The sequence below is a fragment of the Ruditapes philippinarum genome, unplaced genomic scaffold (assembly GCF_026571515.1).
Source record: "Ruditapes philippinarum isolate M1 unplaced genomic scaffold, ASM2657151v2 ctg8407_1_1_1_1, whole genome shotgun sequence".
NCBI lineage: Eukaryota > Metazoa > Mollusca > Bivalvia > Venerida > Veneridae > Ruditapes > Ruditapes philippinarum.
Window position 1 is genome coordinate 10442 of NW_026863268.1, and position 26487 is coordinate 36928.

Here is a 26487-nt window from a genome sequence, read left to right on the forward strand (position 1 = left end):
AGCTTATATTTCAGGAACAATTCATGCAAAGCAATGTGTTTTTATTTATCATTTATTAAGCAGTTTTGAGGTACAGGAATATAATGAATTCACAAATGTGTATGGTACTAATTTAGGCACTGGTTGCCCTTATAATACACAGTATGGAGAAACAGCAAATAATATATTGGCACACTTAGTGACTTATTTGCCCTCGGGCAAATAAGTCACTTAGTGTGCCAATATGGACTAAATGCACACTTGCCCCATGTTATAACCTGTACTTACTTGCTACTGCCAGTAAATTATTTTTGCTAAAAATTTGGCAACATTCATGATATTTTACTATCTCCATACAGCATATACATGTATCTAAACTGATGGTATATTGTGGTTCAAACAGTGCTATTTAAAAGATGACTTGATATAATATTCCCGCCAGTATCAAGCAGTAGGAAAAATGTATTTATCAAATATTACCCTCTGCTTGATGCTGTTTTCCAGAGGTAGTTTCAGCCGATTTCCTTCTCTCTTGCTCTCTGTCTAAAATCTACGGAAACAAATAAAAGAAGATGTTAGTCATTGGTAAAAAAAGAAGATTAAATGTCCACAGATAGAATAAGAGCTGCAACGCAAGTGAAGAATGCCCCTGAAAAGGTTTCTTTAACATCCAGGTATTATGAAAAGAAAAGAGAATGAAAGTAACTAATTGCTTAATATTGTTCTTGTGAAATGAAGTGCTACTTATAGAAAACTTAACACCTTTGGACAAAGGTCATGGATGCGACACAACATCTTGATGTGGTAGACATTTATGCCAAGTTATTTTAAAATCCTTCAATGCATGACAATGTTACAGTTTGGAAACCTTTAAAGTCTTCTTATGAGCATAAGTACCTTCAAACTATTATTGTGACCTTGACCTTGGAGTTTGAAACATGGGTTTTACACACAACTTGTCATCTTAATGTGGTAGACATTTGTGCCAAGCTATTTTAAAATCCTTTGATGCATGACAAAGTTATTGTCAGGACACAAATGTGTGTACCTATAATCTCTAATTGTGATAGCGTGAACCTTCAGAATATATAGTGTGACCTTGACCTTTGAAAAGGGACGTGGTTCTTGGACGCGCCACAACATTGTCATGTGATAAACATTTGTGAATAGTTATTTCAAAATCCCTCAATGCAGGACAAAGTAACAGTCTGAACATGATTGTTGTGTAAGTGGAGAGCACAGATGGACATGAGTCTTAGCCACGACACATCATCTTGATGTGGTAGACATTTGTGCCAAGTTCTTTTAAAAACCTTCCATGCATGACAAAGTTACAGTCCGGACATGAATCTTCAAACTCTTCTCAAGAGAATGAGTACTTTCAAACTATTTTGTGGCCTTGATTTTGAAGGTAGGGACACTGGTCTTGAACGCAATATGGCGTGTTAATGTGGTTGACATTTATGCTTAGTTATTTAAAAAAAAATTTCAATGCATGACAAGGTTACAGTACTGACACCAATGTGTGTATATATAAACTCTAACTGTGCTAAAGTGAACTTCAAAATGGTAGTGTGACCTTGACCTTTGAGGTACCTTTGTGATTCTTGAATGCCACACATTGTCTTGATGTGGCTAGTTATTTTGAAATCCTTCGATGCATGACAAAGTTACAGTCTGGACAGGAATTTGTGTTTCTATTATCTCTATTTGTGATAATGTGAAACTTTAAAATGTAACTGTGACCTTGAACTTTGAGGTAGGGTCATAATTCTTGGACGCAACACATCGTCTTGATGTGGTTGACATTTATGAATAGTTATTCTTATAAAAAGTCTAGCTAATAATAAAACCCTGCTTCAACTTAAAAAAGAACCCATTTACTATAGTTAAAAGCAATACTATCATAATGATGCATGCCTCCAGATCAGCCAAAATATTTCAAAAACATAAATCTTGAGAAAATTTTTTAAGAAAAGTAAAAATATTCAAGAAACAGTTTACTTTATATGCGAATAATAAGTGATTTTGGTGTAATCATCACCAATTTCTTCTGCATGACTAACTCAGTTAAAGGGCTATTTATGTATATTTTGACCTTCTTTTGGTCTTTTCTTTTAATTTACATGGTTTAAAAATGAAATTATTCTTTTTTTTTGATGTAATAACTGCTTTGGTGTGTACCACCTTAAGATGTTTTAGTTTTGCTCATGAATTTCTCGTTATTTTTGTGAATATCTGGTATTTATAAACCTGCTAAATGTCCACTCTTTTTCACTCGACACAAGTACTTTTGCATACTTTACATGTAGATTATTCATCCCCCCGCCCATTCATTTTAGAAAATGTACAAATATATTTTGTTTCTATTAATTGGTAAACTGACAATATTTTTAAGACAACATTTCTATTAGAATTCTACAGAAATACTGTTTGACTTGGACAAGATTAGTATTAAAAGAATTTGCTTGATTGAATTGTTGATAATTACTGCCAAATACAGAGTGTCATTCCTATGTTTGTCTTTGTTTTGTTATATTAGATTAGAGAATAAGTAATTTACTTTCGATCATAGGGAGAGAGAATTGGTGTTTGCAATGTGTATCATAAATTATTTTCTTTCTTCGCTTTACAATAGTTTACTTTTACATACATCTTCAAATTTTCATGAAAATTTGCACAAATCTGGAGACATGCTGCTTTAAAATCTTTGCTATTCATATTGTATTACATAAAAAATGTACTGAAAGCAACTAAACCTGGCATATTTCAACTTCTTTTTTGGTTATTTGGGGTACAGAGATGTAAACAGTTGAAATTCCTCCAATTATTCCCTCAGCCACATATTTGTCTACTCCATTTAACAATGCGACTGCCACATCTCGATATGGATACTCTTTTCCAGTACCTAAAGCAGGAAATGCCAATGTTGAAATTCCTTCACTGTCAGCCAGAAGTAAACAGTTTTGTACGAACACCTCCAAATCCTTAAAAGAAAAGTCAATAGAAATCAAGAAAAGTGTCCATAGGACACGGACAGCCCCCACACTCCAGTTTTGTCAATCTTGTGACTCTAGGTCAAATATTTTTTGGGCTTCATGTGCCACAATATGAAAACTAAAAATCTTTTTCTAAGTAAAGGGCAAGAACTTTACAAATACTATATAAATCCACAAGCAAACCACAAGGTGCACAACTTCACATGCTTAGCAACATTCCTGTAAAGTTTCATGACTTTAGGTCATATACTTTTTGAGCTATGTGCGACACAAGTTGAAAATTGCAAATTTATACTAAGCTACATGCGACACAAGTTGAAAATTGCAAATTTTTACTAAGTCAAGGGCAATAACTCTAACAAAACAGAATAAATCCACAAGCAAACCCCCAGGTGCACAACTACACATAATAAACAACATTTCTATAAAGTTTCAGGACTCTAGGTCAATTACTTTTTGAGTTACATGCGACACAACATGAGAATGGAGGGATGGAAGGACAGATGGTCCAACAAGGGTAAATCTAAATCCCCCCACCCCCTAAAGTGGGGGCACAAAAATTTCACCTCAAGTCATTTAAAGAACATCAATAGAATTTAATAGTTAACTCTTTTAAAGAAAAATGTATTACACATCCAAAAATTGCCCCAAATAGATATATTTTTTATATAAAAAACAAAAATATCACAAAATTACATCTCAAAATCTTCAACAGAACAGAAATAGAAAACAAGAGGGCCATGATGGCCCTGGGGTCGCTCACCTGAACATAGGCCCCCAGGGCCGGGCCAGTTTAAACCAAAGGGCTTTTATTTGAACAAACTTGGAAGACACCCATTAGATGATATTTCATGATGTTAAGTTTTTACTTTACACAAATAATGAAAAACAATGACTTTTGCCCCCCTCCCCCTGGCAGGGCCAATTTTAACCCAAGGGCTTTTATTTGAACAAACTTGGTAGACACCCATTAGAAACACGTTTCATGCTAAATATCTTAGCTCTAGCTCTTTGGGTTCTTTAAAAGAAGATTTTTAAGTATTTAATTACTATATGCAATATAGGGAAACAAATCAATGACCCCCTAGGGCGGGGCCAATTTTGACCCCAAGGGCTTTTATTTGAACAAACTTGGTAAACATCCATTAGAACATGTTTCATGCTAAATATCTTAGCTCTAGCTCTTTGGGTTCTTTAATAGAAGATTTTTAACTTTTTACTCTATGTATATAGGACAAATCAATGACCCCTGGGGCGGGGCCAATTTTGACCCCAGGGCTTTTATTTGAACAAATTTGGTAGACACCCATTAGAACATGTTCATGCCCTAAATATCTTAGCTCTAGCTCTTTGGGGTTTTTTAAAAGATTTTTTTAAATTTTTTACTATATGCATATAGGGAAAATCAATGACCCCCTGGGGCGGGGCCAATTTTGACCCAAGGGCTTTTATTTGAACAAACTTGGTAGACACTGATTAAGAAGATGTTTCATGCTTAATATCTTAGCTCTAGCTCTTTTGGGTTCTTTAAGAGAAGATTTTTTAAGTTTTTACTATATGCATATAGGGAAAAATCAATGACCCCCTGGGGCTGGGCCAATATTGACCCCAGGGCTTTTATTTGAACAAACTTGGTAGACATCCATTAGAACATGTTTTATGCCAAATATCTAAGCTCTAGCTCTTTGGGTTTTTTAGAAGAAGATTTTTTAAGTTTTTACTATATGCATATAGGGAAAATCAATGACCCCCTGGGGCGGGGCCAATTTTTGACCCCAGGGCTTTTTTATTTGAACAATCTTGGTAGACACTTATTAGAAGATGTTTCATGCTTAATATCTTAGGTCTAGCTCTTTGGGTTCTTTAAAAGAAGATTTTTTAAGTTTTTACTATATGCATATAGGGAAAATCAATGACCCCCTGGGGCGGGGCCAATTTTGACCCCAGGGCTTTTTATTTGAACAAACTTGGTAGACATCCATTAGAACATGTTTCATGCCAAATATCTAAGCTTTAGCTCTTTGGGTTTTTTTAGAAGAAGATTTTTTTAAGTTTTTACTATATGCATATAAGGAAAATCAATGACCCCCTGGGGCAGGGGCCAATTTTGACCCAAGGGCTTTTATTTGAACAATCTTGGTAGACACTTATTAGAAGATGTTTTCATGCTTAATATCTTAGGTCTAGCTCTTTGGGTTTTTTAAAAGAAGATTTTTTTAAAGTTTTTTTACTATATGCATATAGGGAAAATCAATGACCCCCTGGGGCGGGGCCAATTTTGACCCAGGGCTTTTATTTGAACAATCTTGGTAGACACTTATTAGAAGATGTTTCATGCTTAATATCTTAGGTCAAGCTCTTTGGGTTCTTTAAAAGAAGATTTTTTTAAGTTTTTACTATATGCATGTAGGGAAAATCAATGACCCCCTGGGGCGGGGCCAATTTTGACCCCAGGGCTTTTATTTGAACAAACTTGGTAGACATCTATTAGAACATGTTTCATGCCAAATATCTAAGCTCTAGCTCTTTGGGTTTTTTTAGAAGAAGATTTTTTTAAGCTTTTACATATATGCATATAGGGAAAATCAATGACCCCCTGGGGCGGGGCCAATTTTGACCCCAGGGGCTTTTATTTGAACAATCTTGGTTAGACACTCATTAAAGATGTTTCATGCTTAAATATCTTAGGTCTAGCTCTTTGGGTTCTTTAAAAAGAGATTTTTTTTTAAGTTTTTACTATATGCATATAGGGAAAATCAATAACCCCCTGGGGCGGGGCCAATTTTGACCCCAGGGCTTTTATTTGAACAATCTTGGTAGACACTCACTAGAAGATGTTTCATGCCAAATATAATGCCAAATATCTAAGCTCTAGCTCTTTGGTTTTCTAGAAGAAGATGTTTAAAGTTTTTTTCTTTTGGTTGCCATGGCTCTTTTGGTTGCCATGGCAACCAGAGTTCTGCATGGAATGGAATTCTTTGAACAGCTTTGTTAAGGCTTCACACAAGGAACATCCCTGTGAAGTTTCATTATGATCTGCCTTATGGTTTCAGAGGAGATGTCGTTTGAAAAGTGTGAACGGACAACGGATGACGTACGACGGACGACAGACGACGGACGAAGAGTGATCCTAATAGCTCACCCTGAGCATATGCTCAGGTGAGCTAAAAAAAACGTAATAAAGCATACAAATTCTTCATAGAACAAAACACAGTTACTCCAAATCCTTTAAAGAATAGAAATAGAAGAATGTCATACCTTCCAGTTATTCAAAATTTCAAAATGATCTAGGCAGACTAAGTCAAAGGCAATACAATTTTGTAAGAGAAAAAAAACAAACTCACCTCAATTTTATTGCAATCTTTCCAACATGGTATATAACCAAAGATCACCTTCTGGATTCCCTTTTCAGCCAAGTTATATGACTGGCACATAACAAGGTCCCAAAACTTTGGAGGTTTTTTGCATTTTGAGGACAACTCTGCTTTCAACTGTTTACCACATGCCTTGCTGACAAGATTTGAAACAAATCCCTTTGACAGATCTAGATCTTGAGAAATTGCTACAACTATACAGTTTGCCTGAAATGTAAAAACTGGTTGCAAAAGGTTATGGTTCATCACATTTTACATGATAAAGTCAAAGTTCTTTATCTGCCATTCAAAAGTCTGTGTGTCAAATGGCTACTGGTAAGTGTAATACTGGTATAAGAACATGGTATAAAATATAGAGGAATTCAATAAATCTAGATTTGCATTCCACATTAAATTCTGATATGTTCAAAAGATTTAATTTCAAAAACTTAGCCACCCTTTTTGAATGCTTACAATAATGGTAAATTGTAACACAAATACTATAATGGCAGAATGTAAATATGTTAAACCTTTTCATAATGCACTAGTAATACACATCTAGTCAAAACTTACAAACAATCATGTCAACAAAACAGGTAGGCCCAAATAGTTTAGACAAAAACATAGACAGACTAGCATTTAACAGTGCTCGACAGTTAAATACCATACATTAAAACTTACACCTGTCTCAAGAATAGACTTCTTGGCTATCTCTACACTTGTACATGGACTGTTCAAAAGACCTGAAAATGATAAAAGAAATAAAATATCAGTGGAGACAATAATCTACAAAATTTAATTACTATTTAGGTTAAATGGCAATTGTACAGCTTGGATAGTTGAAGTTCCGAGATGCTCCTTAATGATTATTTCATGACAGGCCTCTGGGAAGAATCAGAGAGACAGTTGGATGAAAAGGATAATTTAATATTCTTGGCCTGTTCAAATGCACATGGTAAATAGGGTAAAGTAATGGAGTGAATCAAGCTAACATATCTATATCAGTAAGCCAAAAACATTCATTTAAGAAATCAAAATATCATTTGACAGAAGATAAAAGAGATAGAATCTATCAGTGAACATTTACCTTTATATCTAGGGGAAATAATGCGCCTAGCATTAGGGGTATACTTGAGAGTATCATCAACCTCCTTCATCCATCTCTCAGCTTCAGTCTTCACACCAAATATAAGTTTGGGATCTGACATACTATGGTAAACATGTGTTGTTTTAATGTCTTGAAATGCTTCAATAACTGCGTCTAATTTCCCTATCAAGTTTGGGTCTCTTGTAGGTAATTCAAATCCAACTTTGTATGTTCTCTCACTAAACATCTTTTCAAAAATGGCAAAACAGAATCTTTTTAGGTCACTAGCATTAATATTTTGCCTAGTTTGTTTGTTTTGGCTTAGGCCACTTTCTGATGTCACCAGGGCAAAGCATTTGACACTAACACACTCGTTTTCCCATACCATTTCTTCTGAGTCCCCAATTCTCAGCTTAGGTTGATGGCTTTGGTCAGGAGAATAATGTCTTTCATCTAGAAAATATTTTGATTGCTTGCTAAAATATTCCATGTGAACTAAATATAATTCATCAAAATATCTATCATTAAATTTCATAAAGAAAGTAAAGTTAAACAAGAGCACCGCTAGGCGGAGCATTATATGCCCGAAAGTGTTTTTTTTTTAGTAAAGATGAAGCATTTGTAAGACATGGGAATTAGCTGTTCATCCTATAAAATTTTACAGATGTAGGTTGATTAATACTTAAGTTATTAATAATAACCTTAACCTTTGACCTTGTGACCCTAAAATCAATAGGGGTCTTCTACCTTATATGGACAAACATCCTAAGGAGTTTGAATATTGTGGGCCAAATGGAACTTTACTTATGCTCCAGAAACTGTTTTCAATTTTAAGGTGATAGTGACCTTGACCTTTAACCTTTTGACCCAAAAAATCAATAGGGGTCTTCTACCAAATATGGACAATCATCCTATGAAATTTGAATATTGTGGGCCAAATGGAACTTAAGTTATGCTCCGGAAACTGTTTTAAGTATCGAGGTAATAGTGACCTTGACCTTTGACCTTGTGACCCCAAAATGAATAGGGGTCTTCTACCCAATATGGACAATCATCCTATGAAGTTTGAACATTGTTGGTCAAATGGAACTCAAGTTGTGCTTCGGAAACTGTTTTCAGTTTTAAGGTAATAGTGACCTTGACCCTTGACCTTTTGACCCCAAAATCAATAGGGGTCTTCTACCCAATATGGACAATCATCCTACGAAGTTTGAACATTGTTGGCCAAATGGAACTTAAGTTATGCTCCGGAAACCAAATTGCTAACGGACAAATTGCTAACGGACGGAAACTGTTTTCAGTATCAAGGTAATAGTGACCTTGACCTTTGGACCCCAAAATCAATAGGAGTCTTCTACCCAATATGGACAATCATCCTATGAAGTTTGAACATTGTGGGTCAAATGGAACTTAAGTTATGCTCTGGAAACTGTTTTCAGTTTTAAGGTAATAGTGACCTTGACCTTTGACCCCAAAATCAATAGGGGTCTTCTACCCAATATGGACAATCATCCTATGAAGTTTGAACATTGTGGGCCAAATGGAACTTAAGTTATGCTCCGGAAACCAAATTGCTAACGGACAAATTGCTAACGGACGGAAACTGTTTTCAGTATCAAGGTAATTGTGACCTTGACCTTTGACCTTTTGACCCCTAAATCAATAGGGGTTTTTCTACCCAATATGGACAATCATCCTATGAAGTTTGAACATTGTTGGTCAAATGAAACTTAAGTTATGCTCCGGAAACTGTTTTCAGTTTTTAGGTAATAGTGACCTTGACCTTTGACCTTTTGACCCCAAAATCAATAGGGGTCTTCTACCCAATATGGACAATCATGCTATAAAGTTTGAACATTGTGGGCCAAATGGAACTTAAGTTATGCTCCGGAAACCAAATTGCTAACGGACAAATTGCTAACGGAGGGAAACTGATTTCAGTATCAAGGTAATAGTGACCTTGACCATTGACCCCAAAATCAATAGAGGTCTTCTACCCAATATGGACAATCATCCTATGAAGTTTGAACATTGTTGGTCAAATGGAACTTAAGTTATGCTCCGGAAATTGTTTTCAGTTTTAAGGTAATAGTGACCTTGACCTTTGACTTTTTGACCCCAAAATCAATAGGGGTCTTCTACCCAATATGGACAATCATCCTATGAAGTTTGAACATTGTGGGCCAAATGGAACTTAAGTTATGCTCCAGAAACCAAATTGCTAACGGACAAATTGCTAACGGACCGAAACTGTTTTCAGTATCAAGGTAATAGTGACCTTGACCTTTGACCCCAAAATCAATAGGGGTCTTCTACCCAATATGGACAATCATCCTATGAAGTTTGAACATTGTTGGTCAAATGGAACTTAAGTTATGCTCCGGAAACTGTTTTCAGTTTTAAGGTAATAGTGACCTTGACCTTTTGACCCCAAAATCAAAAGGGGTCTTCCTCCCAATATGGACAATCATCCTATGAAGTTTGAACATTGTGGGCCAAATGGAACTTAAGTTATGCTCCGGAAACCAAATTGCTAACGGACAAATTGCTAACGGACGGAAACTGTTTTCAGTATCAAGGTAATAGTGACCTTGACCTTTGACCCCAAAATCAATAGGGATCTTCTACCCAATATGGACAATCATCCTATGAAGTTTGAACATTGTGCGCCAAATGGAACTTAAGTTATGCTCCGGACACCAAATTGCTAACGGATAAAATTGCTAACGGACGGAAACTGTTTTCAGTATCAATGTAATAGTGACCTTGACCTTTGACCTTTTGATCCCAAAATCAATAGGAGTCTTCTACCCAATATGGACAATCATCCTATGAAGTTTGAACATTGTGGGTCAAATGGAACTTAAGTTATGCTCTGGAAACTGTTTTCAGTTTTAAGGAAATAGTGACCATGACCTTTTGACCCCAAAATCAATAGGGGTCTTCTACCCAATATGGACAATCATCCTATGAAGTTTGAACATTGTGGGCCAAATGGAACTTAAGTTATGCTCCGGAAACCAAATTGCTAACGGACAAATTGCTAACGGACGGAAACTGTTTTCAGTATCAATGTTATAGTGACCTTGACCTTTGACCTTTTGATCCCAAAATCAATAGGGATCTTCTACCCAATATGGACAATCATCCTATGAAGTTTGAACATTGTTGGTCAAATGGAACTTAAGTTATGCTCCGGAAACTGTTTTCAGTTTTAAGGAAATAGTGACCTTGACCTTTGACCTTTTGACCCCAAAATCAATAGGGGTCTTCTACCCAATATGGACAATCATCCTATGAAGTTTGAACATTGTGGGCCAAATGAAACTTAAGTTATGCTCCGGAAACCAAATTGCTAACGGACAAATTGCTAACGGACGGAAACTGTTTTCAGTATCAAGGTAATAGTGACCTTGACCTTTGACCTTTTGACCCCAAAATCAATAGGGATCTTCTACCCAATATGGACAATCATCCTATGAAGTTTGAACATTGTGGGTCAAATGGAACTTAAGTTATGCTCTGGAAACCAAATTGCTAACAGACGGACGGACGGACGGACAGACGCCAGGGGGTATAACATAATATGCCCTTTCGGGCATATAAAAAATAAAACACTATAAAATCTTAATGGAATTAACAAAACACAATGTATTTAATTAAAATCACACAACTTTATCAATTCATGAAAAATACTAAAAATACCTCTTCAATGAACTAAAAATAATTTATCATTAAATTTCATAAATAATAGCTATGATAAGTTCTTAACATAACAGAGGGCGCTGAATTAAATGTTTGGGTCTCAGAATGTCAGAAAGGTGAAGGTTGTCAGATTATAAACCAATTTGTTTTTGTATAGTGCCACCAATGCTGTTTCCAGTGTTATAAGTCTGTTATAAGCCTTCTTGGCTATAAGGCTAATTGCAACACTTACATTCAATTCAAAGTTTATTTGGCTTAAACAGTTTTAAAAAAAATGAGTTGCTTTAACAGGGATTTGAACTCCTGACTTCTCACTTCTTAAATGAGTGTGTAAGCCCTGGGCCAGGGGAACAGCCTGAAGCAAACCATATTATTCTAAATTAGGGTTTGTAAAATTAATCCTTATTAATTTTGAAATATTTTGTTCATGGTAAACCTGTTGTTTAACACTGATGTAAATAATCATGGAGCTTAATATAAGCATGTATATTTGTGAAATAATTTATCAAAAATCTTCTCACATGTATAAAATATTTCACTACTCTTTGTGTAATACACACTTAAGTGTGGCTAAAAATAGCTCTTTGTATTTGCCGAGCAATTTTCATTGATAAAAATGATATTCATCCCCATGACAAAATTGATTAAATATATTGCCGGTAATTTGCAAAAATGTTAAAAGAATTACACAATATTAGATATCTTTGACCAATCGGGAACTATTTTTTCTTCCCTGAGAAGGTTTGAAAATTATTGACAATCTTTACACAGTGATCTCCCCTAAATTTTTTGATGTAAGTGTACTTATAAAGGGAAGAATTCAAGATGGACTACTTTCGGATTTTGCAAATAAGCATATCAGGGTCTGAAATTTCACCACCATTATTTGTTTGGTCTGACGAGCACTCAAATAGAACCACCATTGTTCCTTAAGCTAACATGATAGCCACCTCGCATGAAACAATCAAAAGTCCCAAGTGAGTTTCCAACCAACAACAGTGAAAGAGAATGGTTTGAGGTCATTGACCTTCAACACCTAACCAGGAACAAACTTAATGACAGAACTTGGAACTATTTCCCTAAAAAAAATCATCTTCTACCGGTTAGAACCCCAGCAACATTCTGATGGGTCATTGGCCATTCAATTATATGCTACTGAATGAATGACATGAAGGAACTTAAATCCTTTGAGTAAATCATAGTAATGTTTCCCTGCTTAGTAAGAAAATTATGTTTATACAACAGATAATCAAAAAATCCAATTTTCTCAGGATGAATAAGTATAACTAATGTTTCAACATTTCTCTATTTTAAAAAGTTCTTTAAATATGATCCCAGGAAACAGTTTTTAGGAATGGACAGACAAATGGACTGAAAGACACTCTGAGGGTAAATCTTTAAACATCTTGGTTGTTACCAGAAAATAACATTTTTAAAAGCAAAATACTTAAACTAAGAGGAGATAACTCTTGAAATAAAGATGTTAGACTTATTAACATGTCTATAAGATGTATCTATATGTCAAATTTGAGTTGAATGTGTACAACCATTGGAGAGATAAAATGAACAGAAACTTTTTTTTTTTCCAAGTTCAAGAGGGATAACTCTGTCAGCTATCATCAAACCATGAACTTGACCTCAAACTTGACCACTGCATTCTTCTGACATATCCATATTTTAAATTTGAGTTGAATATGTACAACTGTTGGAGAGATAATGAAGGAAAATGAAAATTTCCTTTTTTTCAAAGTTAAAGGGGCATAACTCTCCCAAAAATCATCAAACCATGACTAAAGTCGAACTTGACCTACCCCTTCAATTGACATATATATATGTCAAATTTGAGTTGAATATGAAATACCATTAGGGAAATAATGAACGGAAACTGAAATTTTCATCAAGGGGCATAACTCTGTCAAAAATCATTGGACCATGACCAAATTCAAACTTTACCTGTATTTTTTCATGATATATGTCAAATTTGAGTTGAATGAGTGCAACCGTTACTAAGATAATGAAATTGAATGTGTGCAACCATTACTTAGATAATGAATGGAAACTGATGATAACGCATTTCATGGTGGGGGCATTATGAAAATAATCATGATAAATCAAATGACATATGATGTAGGTGTTGATAATGAATGTCTTTTTTAAATTTGAAATCAATCCATGGAGAAATAAGAAAGTTAAAGAATAAATAAGAAAAATTCAAAGTTTAAGGAGGAGATAATCCTGGATACATGGACACTAAATTTATAACCCTTGTCATATTATTATGATGTGGGAGTTTAAAGTAAATGCTATAAGAAATGAAGAAGTTTGAGTAAAAAATAATAATTTCTGGGGGAAAAAATTTACATTCAAGATGGGTACATAATTCTGGAAATAGTAAAGCAAGAATATTGAACCTTCTTACAAATGATTTGAGTGATGATAAGAAACATATATATGAAGTTTTAAGCAGATATATTAAGAAATAAAGAAATTATGAAAAAAACATCATCTTTTTAAAGAAAATTCTAAAAATTCAAGGGGGGTAAGTCTGATCATTTTTGTGCTAAAGTTTTAAACCTTATCACATTATGATGTGGTTGATGATCAGAAACATATCTGAAGTAAATACCTTAAGAAATAAAGCATTCATAATGAAAAAGCGTAAAAACATGAATCAGAAATCTTGATGAGGTCGCTGATCTGTAATCCACGTCTGCAACCAATTCACTCAACAAAAGTACGTTGAGTCTATTCCTTTTGTCTATTTATCATCCGCATCCATGATGACTTCAGTAACGTTTTGCAGGATGAGGGACTTTTTACAGATGCAAATAGTCACCTTCACATTAAGATGTCTCGAACAAAATTAAATACTTTATCAACTTTGAAAGTAAATACTGATGAACTCATTGAAATAGTGCGGGAGAACCACAACTGTATAATGCATTGCTGACAGATTACAAAGATATGCTGGTGATAAAAAAACATCTGGTCTTCGACTTTTCAGTGGCAAAAGAATTGAAAATCAAGAACCTAACTGGTACTTAATGTTTGTCCTTTCTAAATAAGTTCTTTGATGAACAAAATGCTTTTGGTATGAGGAGAAAATTATATCATATTCTACAAATTTATTCTCTGTTTGCTATACCATAACGGATCAATTAACATACCCATGGAATAATACTCACAGACATGCCCCAGACACACATCGAGAATTGTGTACCATGGAATAGCCATCTTACAGAGATTGCAAATATTTCTACATATAATTTAAGTTTTGTTTTACTTTATTGAGTTTTACTAAAACACAGTAGAGGTCATATGGCATCTTTCAAGCTTTAATGATTAAGGAACTTTACCTTAGGTGCACTTTCCTGCATTATGTTTTGGACACAAGTTGTCACCTGAGTAGAACCACTGACTGTCCCTAAACTAGCTTGAAAGTAGGTAAGTAAGTAAGTAAGTAACAACTTTATTTAACGAGGCTTACACCTTCGGTTTCCCGATCTTTCATGTGGGCCTCAGCTGATGTACACAACATAATTTCAATATATAAAAAGTTTACATGTACACAACATATACACAACATATACTGGTCAGAGAGATAACTCCGACGCATAGATAACCCCGACACTTGATAAGTATAATTGTTATAGCTTTTTTTTTCAACAAACAAGCACATGATCACCTAATAGTATAGGAACAGGACAGAATGTGATGCTTTATTATAATTTGCTTAACTTTTTAATGTTTTTCAAATAACCTAAACTTTTTGTAGGCAAAAACTGCTTCAAAACGTTCTTTTTACTAAATTACAATAAGGTAGTTAGAAATGTATTGACCACAGGCCACTGACTTGGGAAAGATTGTTAAAAAATTATTGAAATATTTACAAACAAGAGGGCCATGATGGCCCTGAGGTCGCTCACCTGTATATAGACCCCCCCTCCCCCCCCCGCCCGGGCCAATTTTACCCCAGGGCTTTTATTTGTTTATTTGAACAGACTTGGTAGACACCCATAAGATGTTTCATGCTAAACATCTAAGTTCTAGCTCATTGGGTTTTTTAAAAGAAGATTTTTTAAGTTTTTACTATACACATATAGTTAAAAACAATGACACCCCTGGGGCAGGGCCAGTTTTGACCCCAGGGCTTTTATTTGAACAAACTTTGTAGACACTTACTAGAAGATGTTTCATGCTTAATATCTAAACTCTAGGTATTTGGGTTTTTTCAAAGAAGATTTTTTAAATTTTTGCTATACATAAGGAAAATCAATGACCCCGGGGTGGGGCCAGTTTTGACCCCAGGGCTTTTATTTGAACAAACTTGGTAGACACCCATTAGAACATGTTTCATGCTAAATATCTTAGCTCTAGCTCTTTGGGTTCTTTAAAAGAAGATTTTTTAAGTTTTTACTATATGCATATAGGGAAAATCAATGACCCCCAGGGGCGGGGCCAATTTTGACCCCAGGGCTTTTATTTGAACAAACTTGGTAGACATTCACTAGAAGATGTTTCATGCCAAATATCTAAGCTCTAGCTCTTACGGTTCTTTAAAAGAAGATTTTTAAGTTTTTACAATATACATATAGGGAAAATAAATGACCCCCCGGGGCGGGGCCAATTTTGACCCAAGGGCTTTTATTTGAACAAACTTTGTAGACATTCACTAGAAGATGTTCCATGCCAAATATCTTAGCTCTAGCTCTTTGGGTTCTTTAAAAGAAGATTTTCTAAGTTTTTACTGTATGCATATAGGGAAAATCTATGACCCCCTGGGGCGGGGTCAATTTTGACCTCAGGGCTTTTATTTGAACAATCTTGGTAGACATTCATTAGAAGATGTTTCATGCTAAATATCTTAGCTTTAGCTCTTTGGGTTCTTTAAAAGAAGATTTTTTAAGTTTTTACTATATGCATATAGGGAAAATCAATGACCCCATGGGGCGGGGTCAATTTTGACCCAAGGGCTTTTATTTGAACAAACTTTGTAGACATTCACTAGAAGATGTTTCATGCCAAATATCTAAGCTCTAGCTCTTACAGTTCTTTAAAAGAAGATTTTTTAAGTTTTTACTATATGCATATAGGGAAAATCTATGACCCCCTGGGGTAGGGCCAATTTTGACCCCAGGGCTTTTATTTGAACAAACTTGGTAGACACTCATTAGAAGATGTTTCATGCCAAATATCTAAGCTCTAGCTCTTTGGGTTCTTTAAAAGAAGATTTTTTAAGTTTTCACTATATGCATATAGGGAAAATCAATGACCCCCTGGGGCGGGGTCAATTTTGACCCCAGGGCTTTTATTTGAACAAACTTGGTAGACACTCATTAGAAGATGTTTCATGCCAAATATCTAAGCTCTAGCTCTTATGGTTTGTTAAAAGAAGATATTTAAAGATTTTTCTTTCGGTTGCCATGGCAACCAGAGTTCTGCATGGAATTAAATTCTTTGAACAATTTTTAAAGGTGACCACCAAAGGAACATTCCTGTGAAGTTTGGATGAAATTGGCTCAGTGGTTTATGAGGAGATGTCATTTAAAGCAAAAGTTTACGGACGGACGCCGGACGAAAAGCAATCACAAAAGCTCACCCTGTCACTTTGTGACAGGTGAGCTAAAAATAGATAAACCATACAAGATGTAAAGATAAATTATTGATGCTGATTTTCCAGTCTTTTTTTACTTAAAAATTTAAGTGTCGACTTTATCTACTGTTGTGGGGTAAAAAGACTATGTTTTGTATACCTCATTCAAGACCTTAAAGAAGTACCAGATTCCATTTCAGTACATAATTTTTGTAGTGTAATGTAAAGTCTTTGAACTGAACTTTGTTTAGGTGGTTCAATATTTAAAATATACTGGAAGATAATTAAAATATTGCAAAAAATATGTGATTTAGTGTCGGAGTTATCTCTCCAACCAGTATACACAAATGTCATATTAAAATAGATCAATTAATGTCTTCATATGAAAGATTCCAAAATCCCTGACAGGATTTAAACTTACAACAGTGAAGGCAAGTGATTTGAAGTTGAATTCCATAACCAATAATCAATGGAGGCCACTATAATTTTACGCTTTGTGGATACAACAATAAGTATAATGAACTGATTCAATTATGAGCTACCACAAGTCAAAAAATTATAAATATCTTTTACCTTTTCCATTGATATCTTCTCCATAAAGACACTCATTTACAGGAACTATGAGCCCATCAAGCTTCGCTGTGTTGTAATCTATCTTAGCGATTGAAATTTGTTCCTTTCTGCATGGCAGATTCCATGTGCATAGATATTCAATACCTTTCTCTGAAAATAGAACCATTCCAATCTCTTATAGTGAAAATAAAAAACATGATGGTTACTCGTTTATAGATAAAAAGATGCGTATTATGTGTTATCTTTCAAATAAAGTTTGTGTAATTGTGTATTGCTTCTCAGATAATCATCATACTGGGGTGTAAACCATGTTTTCTCACCTCACATATCATTAGACTGGTAAACATATGAAGTACACAGATAAAAATGTGCTACATCTAGATGCTGTTGTACTTTTGTTTTATAATTATACTTTAATCAATCAATTTTAGATATTTATACTCATCAAACAATACTTTATCATGATATTTTATCTTGTTAAAAGTCTTACCTTCAGTCTGTATTGACTGGAATGGAAATACCTCAGCCTTCAAGCAACATCTGCAGTTCTCAGCAACAGAGTCAATTTGATTTTTGTCAGCTGCTAACAACTGTTTTCTTTTATAATCAAGCTTCCCAAAATGTAAAACAGTGGTGTTCAGATGACTTTCTATTTCAGTAACAACATTTTTTCCTCTACTATACTGTCCCTTGATACAGATTCTGTCATTTTCAATTTCAATACCAACCTTATGTTTTTCCTTAATCTCTTCAAGACATTTGGCACCAAATGAAAGAAGATAGTTTGCCACAATAGGAGTACAACTTTTGCTATAAGAATATAGTAAAAGTCTAATTTCTTGACTCAAATCTGCAGTACAACATATACTACAGAAAGTTTTGTTCCTTTGATCTCCAATTACCACCTCTTCTGGATGCTCTGAAAGAAAACTCTTTCCTTTTTCATGTTCAAGACATTGTGTATCAATTTTCATTTCTACAAAACAGTTTTTTATCTCCAAGTAAATACTTGATTTGGATTTCTCATTCTCTTTTCTAAAAACAAAGCCAGTGACCGCTTTGGCATCTTCACAAATTGCTGTCTTTCTCTTTAACTTTTCTGCCACATATTTTTGTACTTTGCCATTTTGAAGCAGCTTCTGTTGTAAATTTGGTAGAGAATTAAGCTCAACAAAGTCGATCTTTTGTAGTGCAGTGTCTAACTTCTTGAAACAAGCATCCAATTGATCCATTTCTGGGCCTTGTAGTATAACATCTGTATCTCCTGTACGAATAAGAATATCTTTATATTCCTCCTGTAACTCCTCCATAACACCAAGAGCTTTCATTTCCTTTATCTCCTTGTCAGAATATGGCTTTCTCTTGTATTTCCTGTATTTTTGTACCAAATCTATCAACTTCTTTGCCTCAACAGATTTATCTACAGTATACCAAATTATCATCATCCCTGGTTTATTTCCTTTGAAAACCTGTATTTTTCCATGACAGTTCTTCTGAATCTCTTCTGCTTCAGGGAACAAACAGCCTTCAAGTTCAACAGTTTTGATGTTGTCAATAACAATTCTTTCAGAAGTTTCCAGATATTTTTCCTGACATAAAACATAAATCTTGTCTGAGTAAATCATTAATGCTGATTGCACTTTTCGTAGCCTTATTTCTAAATATGCCTGTACATTTTTATTTTTGCTAATGAATTTGAATCCGTCAGGCGAAACATCAACCATTTTTCTTTCCATCTCATTTATGCAACTATGAAACCATGACATAGCCTCCATAAGCTCATGTTCATCTACACAAATAAACTTATAAGTTGCACTGTCAGTATCTTCTCTTGTGATTCTTACATGAGGAAATTTTCCACGCAAATGGACAAGATAATCCATAGTTTGAAAGTATTTGTCTTCATCTTCTAAAATATCTATTGAATCAACCCGAACATTTTTTTTATGGTATTCTTCAACCTTTTTAAGGTGACCAAATGTAGCATTTTTACCAGAGGCCATAGAAAGATGCAGTTTTGGTATGAACTTATCCAAGTCAGGTTGTGCTGCAACAAATTTTGCAATACACACATTATCTTCATAAGATGTAAATATGCCTATTATTCCTGACTCTGTCAGGTGCTTTGTTTTTCTATCTAACTTTTGTAGAGTATTTTCCATCTCTGTCCTACTCCGAAATTTGTATGATGTCACAACATTGCGTTGTGTCAATGCATCATTAATTGACGAAATTAATTTGACCCAAAGCTCGTCAATCTTGTTTTTGTCAAAGCATTCTCCACTGACATGAACAACCCCAGGAGATTCAACTTCAAATTCATAACCTCCTTCTATTCTTCTAAGGAAATCGATTTTAGCAACCTCTGATTTGAAAGCATATTGCAACATCGAAATATTAACTTGTTTTGTTGCATCCTTTTTATAAACTGTGTTTCTATCATCCAGTACTTTAAATTCTAACTTCTTCCAAACCTCTTCAATGTTATCACGTATGTTGCTATCTGTATAAAGAAAATGTAATCTAGGAAAGTAACATTATATCATCAGTTAAAAAAAACTGGCCAAAACACCTTTTTATTTAAGGGCCATGACTCGGCAAAAAATCGTTCAACCTAAGAACCCTTTAATGATGTGCAAGTTCTTGAGGTACCATCCAAAACTGTAAAATTTCATTCAAATTGCATAAGCAGACTATATAAGAGAAGTAGACCAGACAAACTGTAAAAATTAATAACTTTAAAGGGCCATAACTCTGACAACATAAAACACCGACTAGGAAGACACACTCCAGATGTTTTCTTACTTCTAAAGTCATGCAAACACAACAGCGGAAGAATTATAGTATAGAGCACTCCTACAAAACATAATTTACTTGGGTCAAATAACATTCAAATTTTATATTTGACCATGATGGTCAAGGTATTTAAAGGGTCAAGGTCACATTTGAACATGAAAGGTTTTTTTTTCACAAAAAAGTATGTCTCCCACTTATTTACTATAAGGGTGGAACAGCAGCATGTGAATCTCACTAGCTGTTTGACCTCGGAAAGCCAGACAAGATTTTTTACTATTTTCAGCTCTGCTGGCCACTCTGTGCATTGAAGCAGAACATACATGTGATATGCACAACTAGAGTTGGTTGATTACTCCTGTACAGTTTCAGCAAATTTTTCCAAGCAGTTTGACCTGTAAAAGTGGAACAAAACTTTTTTTATTTTTAGCTCTGAGGGCCATTTTGTGCATCAAAGCATAACATGCCAACTAGGGTAATCTGCTGAGTCCTGTGAAGTTTCGTTGAAATTCCACCGCCAGTTTGACCTGTGAAAGTTCAACAAGCTTATTATTTTTAGTCCAAATGGACGGACATTCCTACCAGACTAACTTTACAGGGTTATTCTTTTAAAGTTCTGTTGATCTTTTTGAACCCCAAAATGACATTTTAACCCCAGAGTACAATTTCTGACTCCAGAATAACAGTTTGTATGGAATGTCAACCTCATAATATCAAATTGTACACAAACCTACTGGGTATGTTTGGACAGATGGACTGTAAAGGCGAAAACAATATGTCTAGACATAATTAATCATCATATCAGTTTTGTTGTATGTGCTCTTTTGTCCAAGAATGAATCAAATTTACAGTTAAACTTCATTCGCTTGAACTCGTATCGCTCAAATACCTCCCTTCGCTCGAACTCATCGCCAAGTCCTGGCAAAATTCCTATATAACATATATTGTTCTACCTCAGATTGCTCGAACACCGGTCGCTTGAACTCTCGAACCTGATCTCTGGTCCCTTCGGCAGAAATATAGTGAAAATCACACCTGTTTTGGTCGAACACAAAAGGACAAGTCGACATGTCCTAAATAAATGACAGTCGGCGACACATGTTTTAAACACCTAGTGATCGTGACAAAGGTAATTAAGGTTAATTGATACAAAATAAGAGGTGTTGTAACTGATTTGTTAGTTATGATAATGTTGTTGATTTGCTGTTTATGGTAACGATAAAAAGAAAATAACTCGTGAAATAAGTGAAATAGGCAAGCCAATAAAGAATGATTTTACCCAGACGGCTTTAATTACAATCATGGTTCATGTAACGTTAATTGTAACAGCGTTATCTATTTATAGAATGATACTTGTACGTGCGTTTATTTTAGTAAATGACTACAAATAGATGCTGCTGTAAAAAAGTTTCTTTTTAAATATTTCATTAATTATTTTTTTAAATTAAATTATCCCATAATAAACATATAAATATAGTTTTAACATTGTTTAACAAGTTTGGTCTGATAGCCCAATCAAACTAAACCAATTACAATATGCATGAATATAGATTAACACAGCATACCGGTAATACTTAATTGAAACACTGGGATAATAATTCTGAATAAGACATATTCGACAAACTGATGTACTAATAAACAATTAAAATTGACGTATTTATCATTTGACCGATGTCAGCTGGAAAACCTGTAGGCCTATTTGCATAGGCCCTCCGAGTTCGAGCGAACAAAGTTTGACTGTATAAATAAATAACGATTTAGTATGAGAGTTTAAGCAAATTTTAATAATTTGACCTTGACCGTAAAGGTCAATTAATGGTCAAAGTCATATCAGAATTTAACACATCAGTTTTGCCATAAATTTTGTATTCTCTTGAGATGACCAATGTTCGGACTTATCCGAGCTATCACCTAGACAAGCATTCTGACCAAGTTTGATGATGATTGAGGCAAAAATGTGACCGCTAGAGTGTTAACAAGGTTTTTCTATTTTTAGCTCCTGTGACCTAGTTTTTCATCCGAGATGACCCATGTTCGAACTCATCCGAGCTATCAACTAGATAAGCATCCTGACAAAGTTTGATGATGATTGAGACAAAAATGCTATAGTGTTAACAAACAAGTGTGGACGGACAAAACAACGGACATTCAACGATCCTAAAAGCTCACCCTGAGCAAGCTCTGGTGAGCTAATAAAATTTCAGTTGTTTATAAGTTATGGAGCAGACACAGACCTTAACCATGGGGGTAGCAACCCAATTATTGCAATCTGCACATGTTTCATAATTGTGATAACTTGTGCCAAGTTATTTAACAAAATATTCTGAAGTTAAAAAGATATGGAGCTGACATAAAATATAGACATTTAACACTTGACCTTTAAGTGTGACCTTGACCTTGGAGATAGCAACCCAATCATTGGGCTCTGCACATAGTTTTATAATGGTGATCACATGTGACAAGTTATTTCAGAAAAATTTAAGCCAATTAAAAGTTATGGAGCAGACACAAAATGTAGACATTTTTTTAACATTTGACCTTTAAGTTTGACCTTGACCTAAGGGGTAGCAACCAAATTATTGCACTCTGCACGGTGATAACTTTTGCCAAGTTTTTCCAAAAACATTTTTGCAGAATTAAAGTTATGCTCAAAGTTTGGTACTAAGGTGGCTACTCTTTTTGTACTCTTTATTGTTCTTTAAGCCACGTGAGAAAAAGTAGCCACGAGCTTACTGAATGAAAAAAGGAAATTTACTGTTACCTATTGTTCCCATAGCCACCTTAGAATCTATTTGTTTGTACAAACAGACGGCTGGACTGACAGACAGAGGCCATTCCTACAATGCCCTCCCTGCTATGTAGAAGGGGATTAATAAAGGGAGGTAATTACATAATTTAGCAATATATAGTTCTTTGACACTGCACTCCCTCTTTCTAATCTCTACAGCTGTGTTAAGTTTCAATAAGATCTCATTGATAGTTTAGAAGTTATACGTATGGACAAGCATTATTCACATATGGGAGAGAATTAAAAAAAATAAAGCAAGGTAGAGTTATGGTTCCTGGATACTGCACTTCCTCTCTCTGTGGTCTTAATCACTGTGTAAAGATTAAATTAAACTCCTTCAAATCTTTTTCAAGTTATTCCTGACAAGAGTGTGAAGGACAGACAGATGGTCATGTCCAATAAATGCAATAAAGGGCCATTTCATTTGCTCTCTATCATAATTTTAATAATGGTCATTTTTCCCTTACTCTATTGTTACAGAATGAACTATTGTTATCTTTTGCTCTGTTTAGTTAGATGGTCCCCTATCCCTATTCGGTAGTGCAGATGGATGGATGGAAAGATGAAAGAATAGACATATGGGGACTAGATGATGGTCTACTTTCAGAGACAATAAAAATATGTACAAATATATAAGAAAAATGTCAAAGAACCAGAGAGCAGCTTTGGAGATATTTGGGTTCAATAAGGGTACATGTATTTACATACATATTAATATATATATTACCTAATGATGTGGTAGCCTTGTCCACATCTCTCCTCTCTGCATGACATGCTCCATCTTCTGGCTGCAAACAAATAAATATTTCCCTAAATTTAACAAGATTTATTTTAAAATAATTGTATGTTTACCATGTAAGTTATAAGTTCATTCTTTATTCCTGTCAGGCATAGAAAAGTAAACCAAAGACATGGCAAGAATTTTTGTTAAATAAAACATCTAACTAGAAGGGTTTTTGTCACAAAGACATATGTCCTCATAAACTATGTATCAGAAACATTTTGGCAATATGCACAACTAGGGATGGTAATGATCACTCATATGAAATTTCATTGGTGTCCCACCAGTATATTTTTAGCTCTGGTGGCCATTTTGTGCAGTGAAGTGGAACATGCGGCTGATGTGCACAACTAGGGATGATACTGATTGCTCCTGTAAAGTTTGGTTGAAATCCTATCAATAGTTTGACCTGTGAGAGCCAGACAAGATTTTTCTAGTTTTAGCTCTGGCAGCCATTTTGTGCAGCCAAGTGGAACGTGCTGGTGATGTGCACAACTAGGCATGGTACTGATCACTCCTGTAAAGTTTGGTTCAAATCCCAGAAGGAGATTGACCTGTGAAGAGCAGAAAAGATTTTTCTATTTTCAGCTCTGGCTGCCATTTTGTTCAGCGAAGCGGAACATTCTGGTAATGTGCACAACTGGGCATAGAACTGATCACTCCTGTAAAGTTTTATTGAAATCCCACCAGTAGTTTGTCCTGTGAATGCCGGACATGCTCAATGCGGGACATGCTCAATGCGTACGGACGGACGAACTTACAAAATGGTACTTATGTGACTTTTCCTTTGATCATTTTATTCATTTTCAGTCAAACAAGGCTTAACAAGAGTTGTCGGTAGGATAGCAACGCTCAACTATTCTTAGTGCCTGATAGTAAAAAAACCTTGATAATGTAAAATTTTCTAAGTTAACAAAAGGGGAAAATATTTCTTTAAAACCATGTTACAGTTATAGGCCTTGAACAGAGTCCTATTATGCTTTCAAAGAAGAGTATAACATTTCAACTTGTTTCAAAGCCAGATGTCAAAAGAATATGAAAATATCTGAGGTGGTATGCAAACATTAATGTAAATTCTAAGTCAAAAAAGGGCATGATTCTGTCCATGCTTGATACAGTTACCTCCTCCTGTCTACAGGTTAAGATCATGATGGTGAACAAGTGTGCAAAGTTTCAAAGCCATATGTCAATGAACTTTGAAAATATTTGAGGTATTACAAAAACTTTAACATAAATTCTAAGTCGAAAAACGGGCATAATTCTGTTAAAATGCTTGATACAATTACCTCCTCCTGTCTACAGGTTGGGGTCATGATGGTGAACAAGTGTGCAAAGTTTCAAAGCCATATGTCAATGGACTTTGAAAATATTCCAGGTATTACAAAAACTTTAACATAAGTGGTTATGCCGACGCCGACGCTCGGGTGACTACAATAGCTCTACTTATTCTTATCTAATAGTCGAGCTAAAAAAGACACACAAGTAAAAACAGAATGAATAGAATCAAAGAGAATTTACTGTGACCTTTTGTTCTCCAAGTCACACAAGTACCTCTGGGTTTGTACTGAGAGATGGACAGACGGAAAAAACAATATATCTCCCAAAAATTTTGGGAGACATAATGACAATCAACTGCTTCAATGTTTAAGAGTTATTGGTCTCCCATAGAGACCAATAATAATGGTTGAAAAGAATGACCTTGCACACAAAGCCTGAACATGTAAGTACATGTATTTTACAAACACTGGAAAGTGACCAACAGTTACATATTTTATATTAAGGTTAAAAATCAAGGAATTACTTCAACAACTAGATTACAGGAACATGTGAAATTACTCACATCGGTGATATGATAAATATTCAATCAATCACTTTTTATATATAAATGTAATTGAATACTTACATTGACTTCATCAGCAAAAGGGAAGTCTTTACCTATAAGAAAATCTATAAATAAAATTCTAAAAAAAAATGTTTAAGATTTTATCAAAAAATGCTGTAGTGTCCTATTAAGTTAATAAAAGACTTTTGTGCAAAATACCTTTTGAAGGATTTGAGTTTTAAGTCACATTTAACTTTGTATATAAAAACTGTTTCCAACCAAAAACAACAATCCATCCAACCTAGGTCCTAAAACTTCACTTGTGCATTTCAAGTTATATGATGGCTATGGAAGTTTTACTATAATCTCAAGTTTAAGCAGGCACTTAATTTACTCAAAGACTGTAAACAGCATCATTTTAGAAACTTAGTTTAAACACATGAAAAAGTTAGATATCTGAAAAAAGTAAATCATAAAAGAAATAGATTGCAAGATTGCATTGAGTTTATCTGTTAAAAGTAAAAAAAAAACCCTGATTAAATCAATCAAGTTTTGACAGTTAACATATAACATGTTTTCTGATTTTTTTTCACAACTTCAGTTCTCCACATGCACTAAACAACTTTCCAACTGTGTCAGTTCAATCTGATGTGGAATACAGATAATCATATTATTCAAAAACTCATTTCAGAACCAGGCCATACATCAGATTCTGTAACCAGGATTTAAAAGCATACATGTTAAATAGATATTAAACTGACCTTAAAGCAATAATGAGTTTTACCTTACCTAAATCATTCATTTTTGGCAATTAAATTATTTTCTATACTGGTTCTTTTTCTACAAGCTTTGACATAATTTGGTATAAACAAATATTCTTGCAGATTAATGCTGAACACAATTAACTTTTAGGAGAATCATTTAAAAATCTTATTACCCAGTGAGCTATATCCTGCCATTTTGCTTCTTTACAGCATCTTGTGTAACATTCAGTCATAAATTAACTAATCTGTA

The 26487-nt window shown here is 34.5% G+C and overlaps 1 protein-coding gene across 1 annotated transcript; it reads right to left on the reverse strand.

Moving 5' to 3' along the window:
* Positions 1–415: 415 nt before the first annotated feature.
* On the reverse strand, positions 416–26487 carry LOC132721668 (uncharacterized). Its single transcript, XM_060706010.1, has 10 exons — positions 26411–26487; positions 25555–25586; positions 23598–23658; positions 17780–19792; positions 17290–17439; positions 7419–7871; positions 7013–7074; positions 6323–6559; positions 2739–2966; positions 416–529 (listed from the first exon to the last, which is right to left on the reverse strand). Exons 1-10 carry the CDS (start codon positions 26430–26432, stop codon positions 449–451), a joined length of 3339 nt encoding a protein of 1112 aa, XP_060561993.1. The 5' UTR covers positions 26433–26487; the 3' UTR covers positions 416–448.

Coding starts and splice junctions, on each gene's coding strand:
- LOC132721668 (XM_060706010.1), bottom strand. CDS start 26,432: ATGGCAGGATATAGCTCACTGG. Junction 25,587..26,410: donor GGCAGGATATAGCTCACTGG/GTAATAAGATTT, acceptor ATTTTCTTATAG/GTAAAGACTTCCCTTTTGCT. Junction 6,560..7,012: donor AGTCTATTCTTGAGACAGGT/GTAAGTTTTAAT, acceptor TTTACATTTCAG/GCAAACTGTATAGTTGTAGC.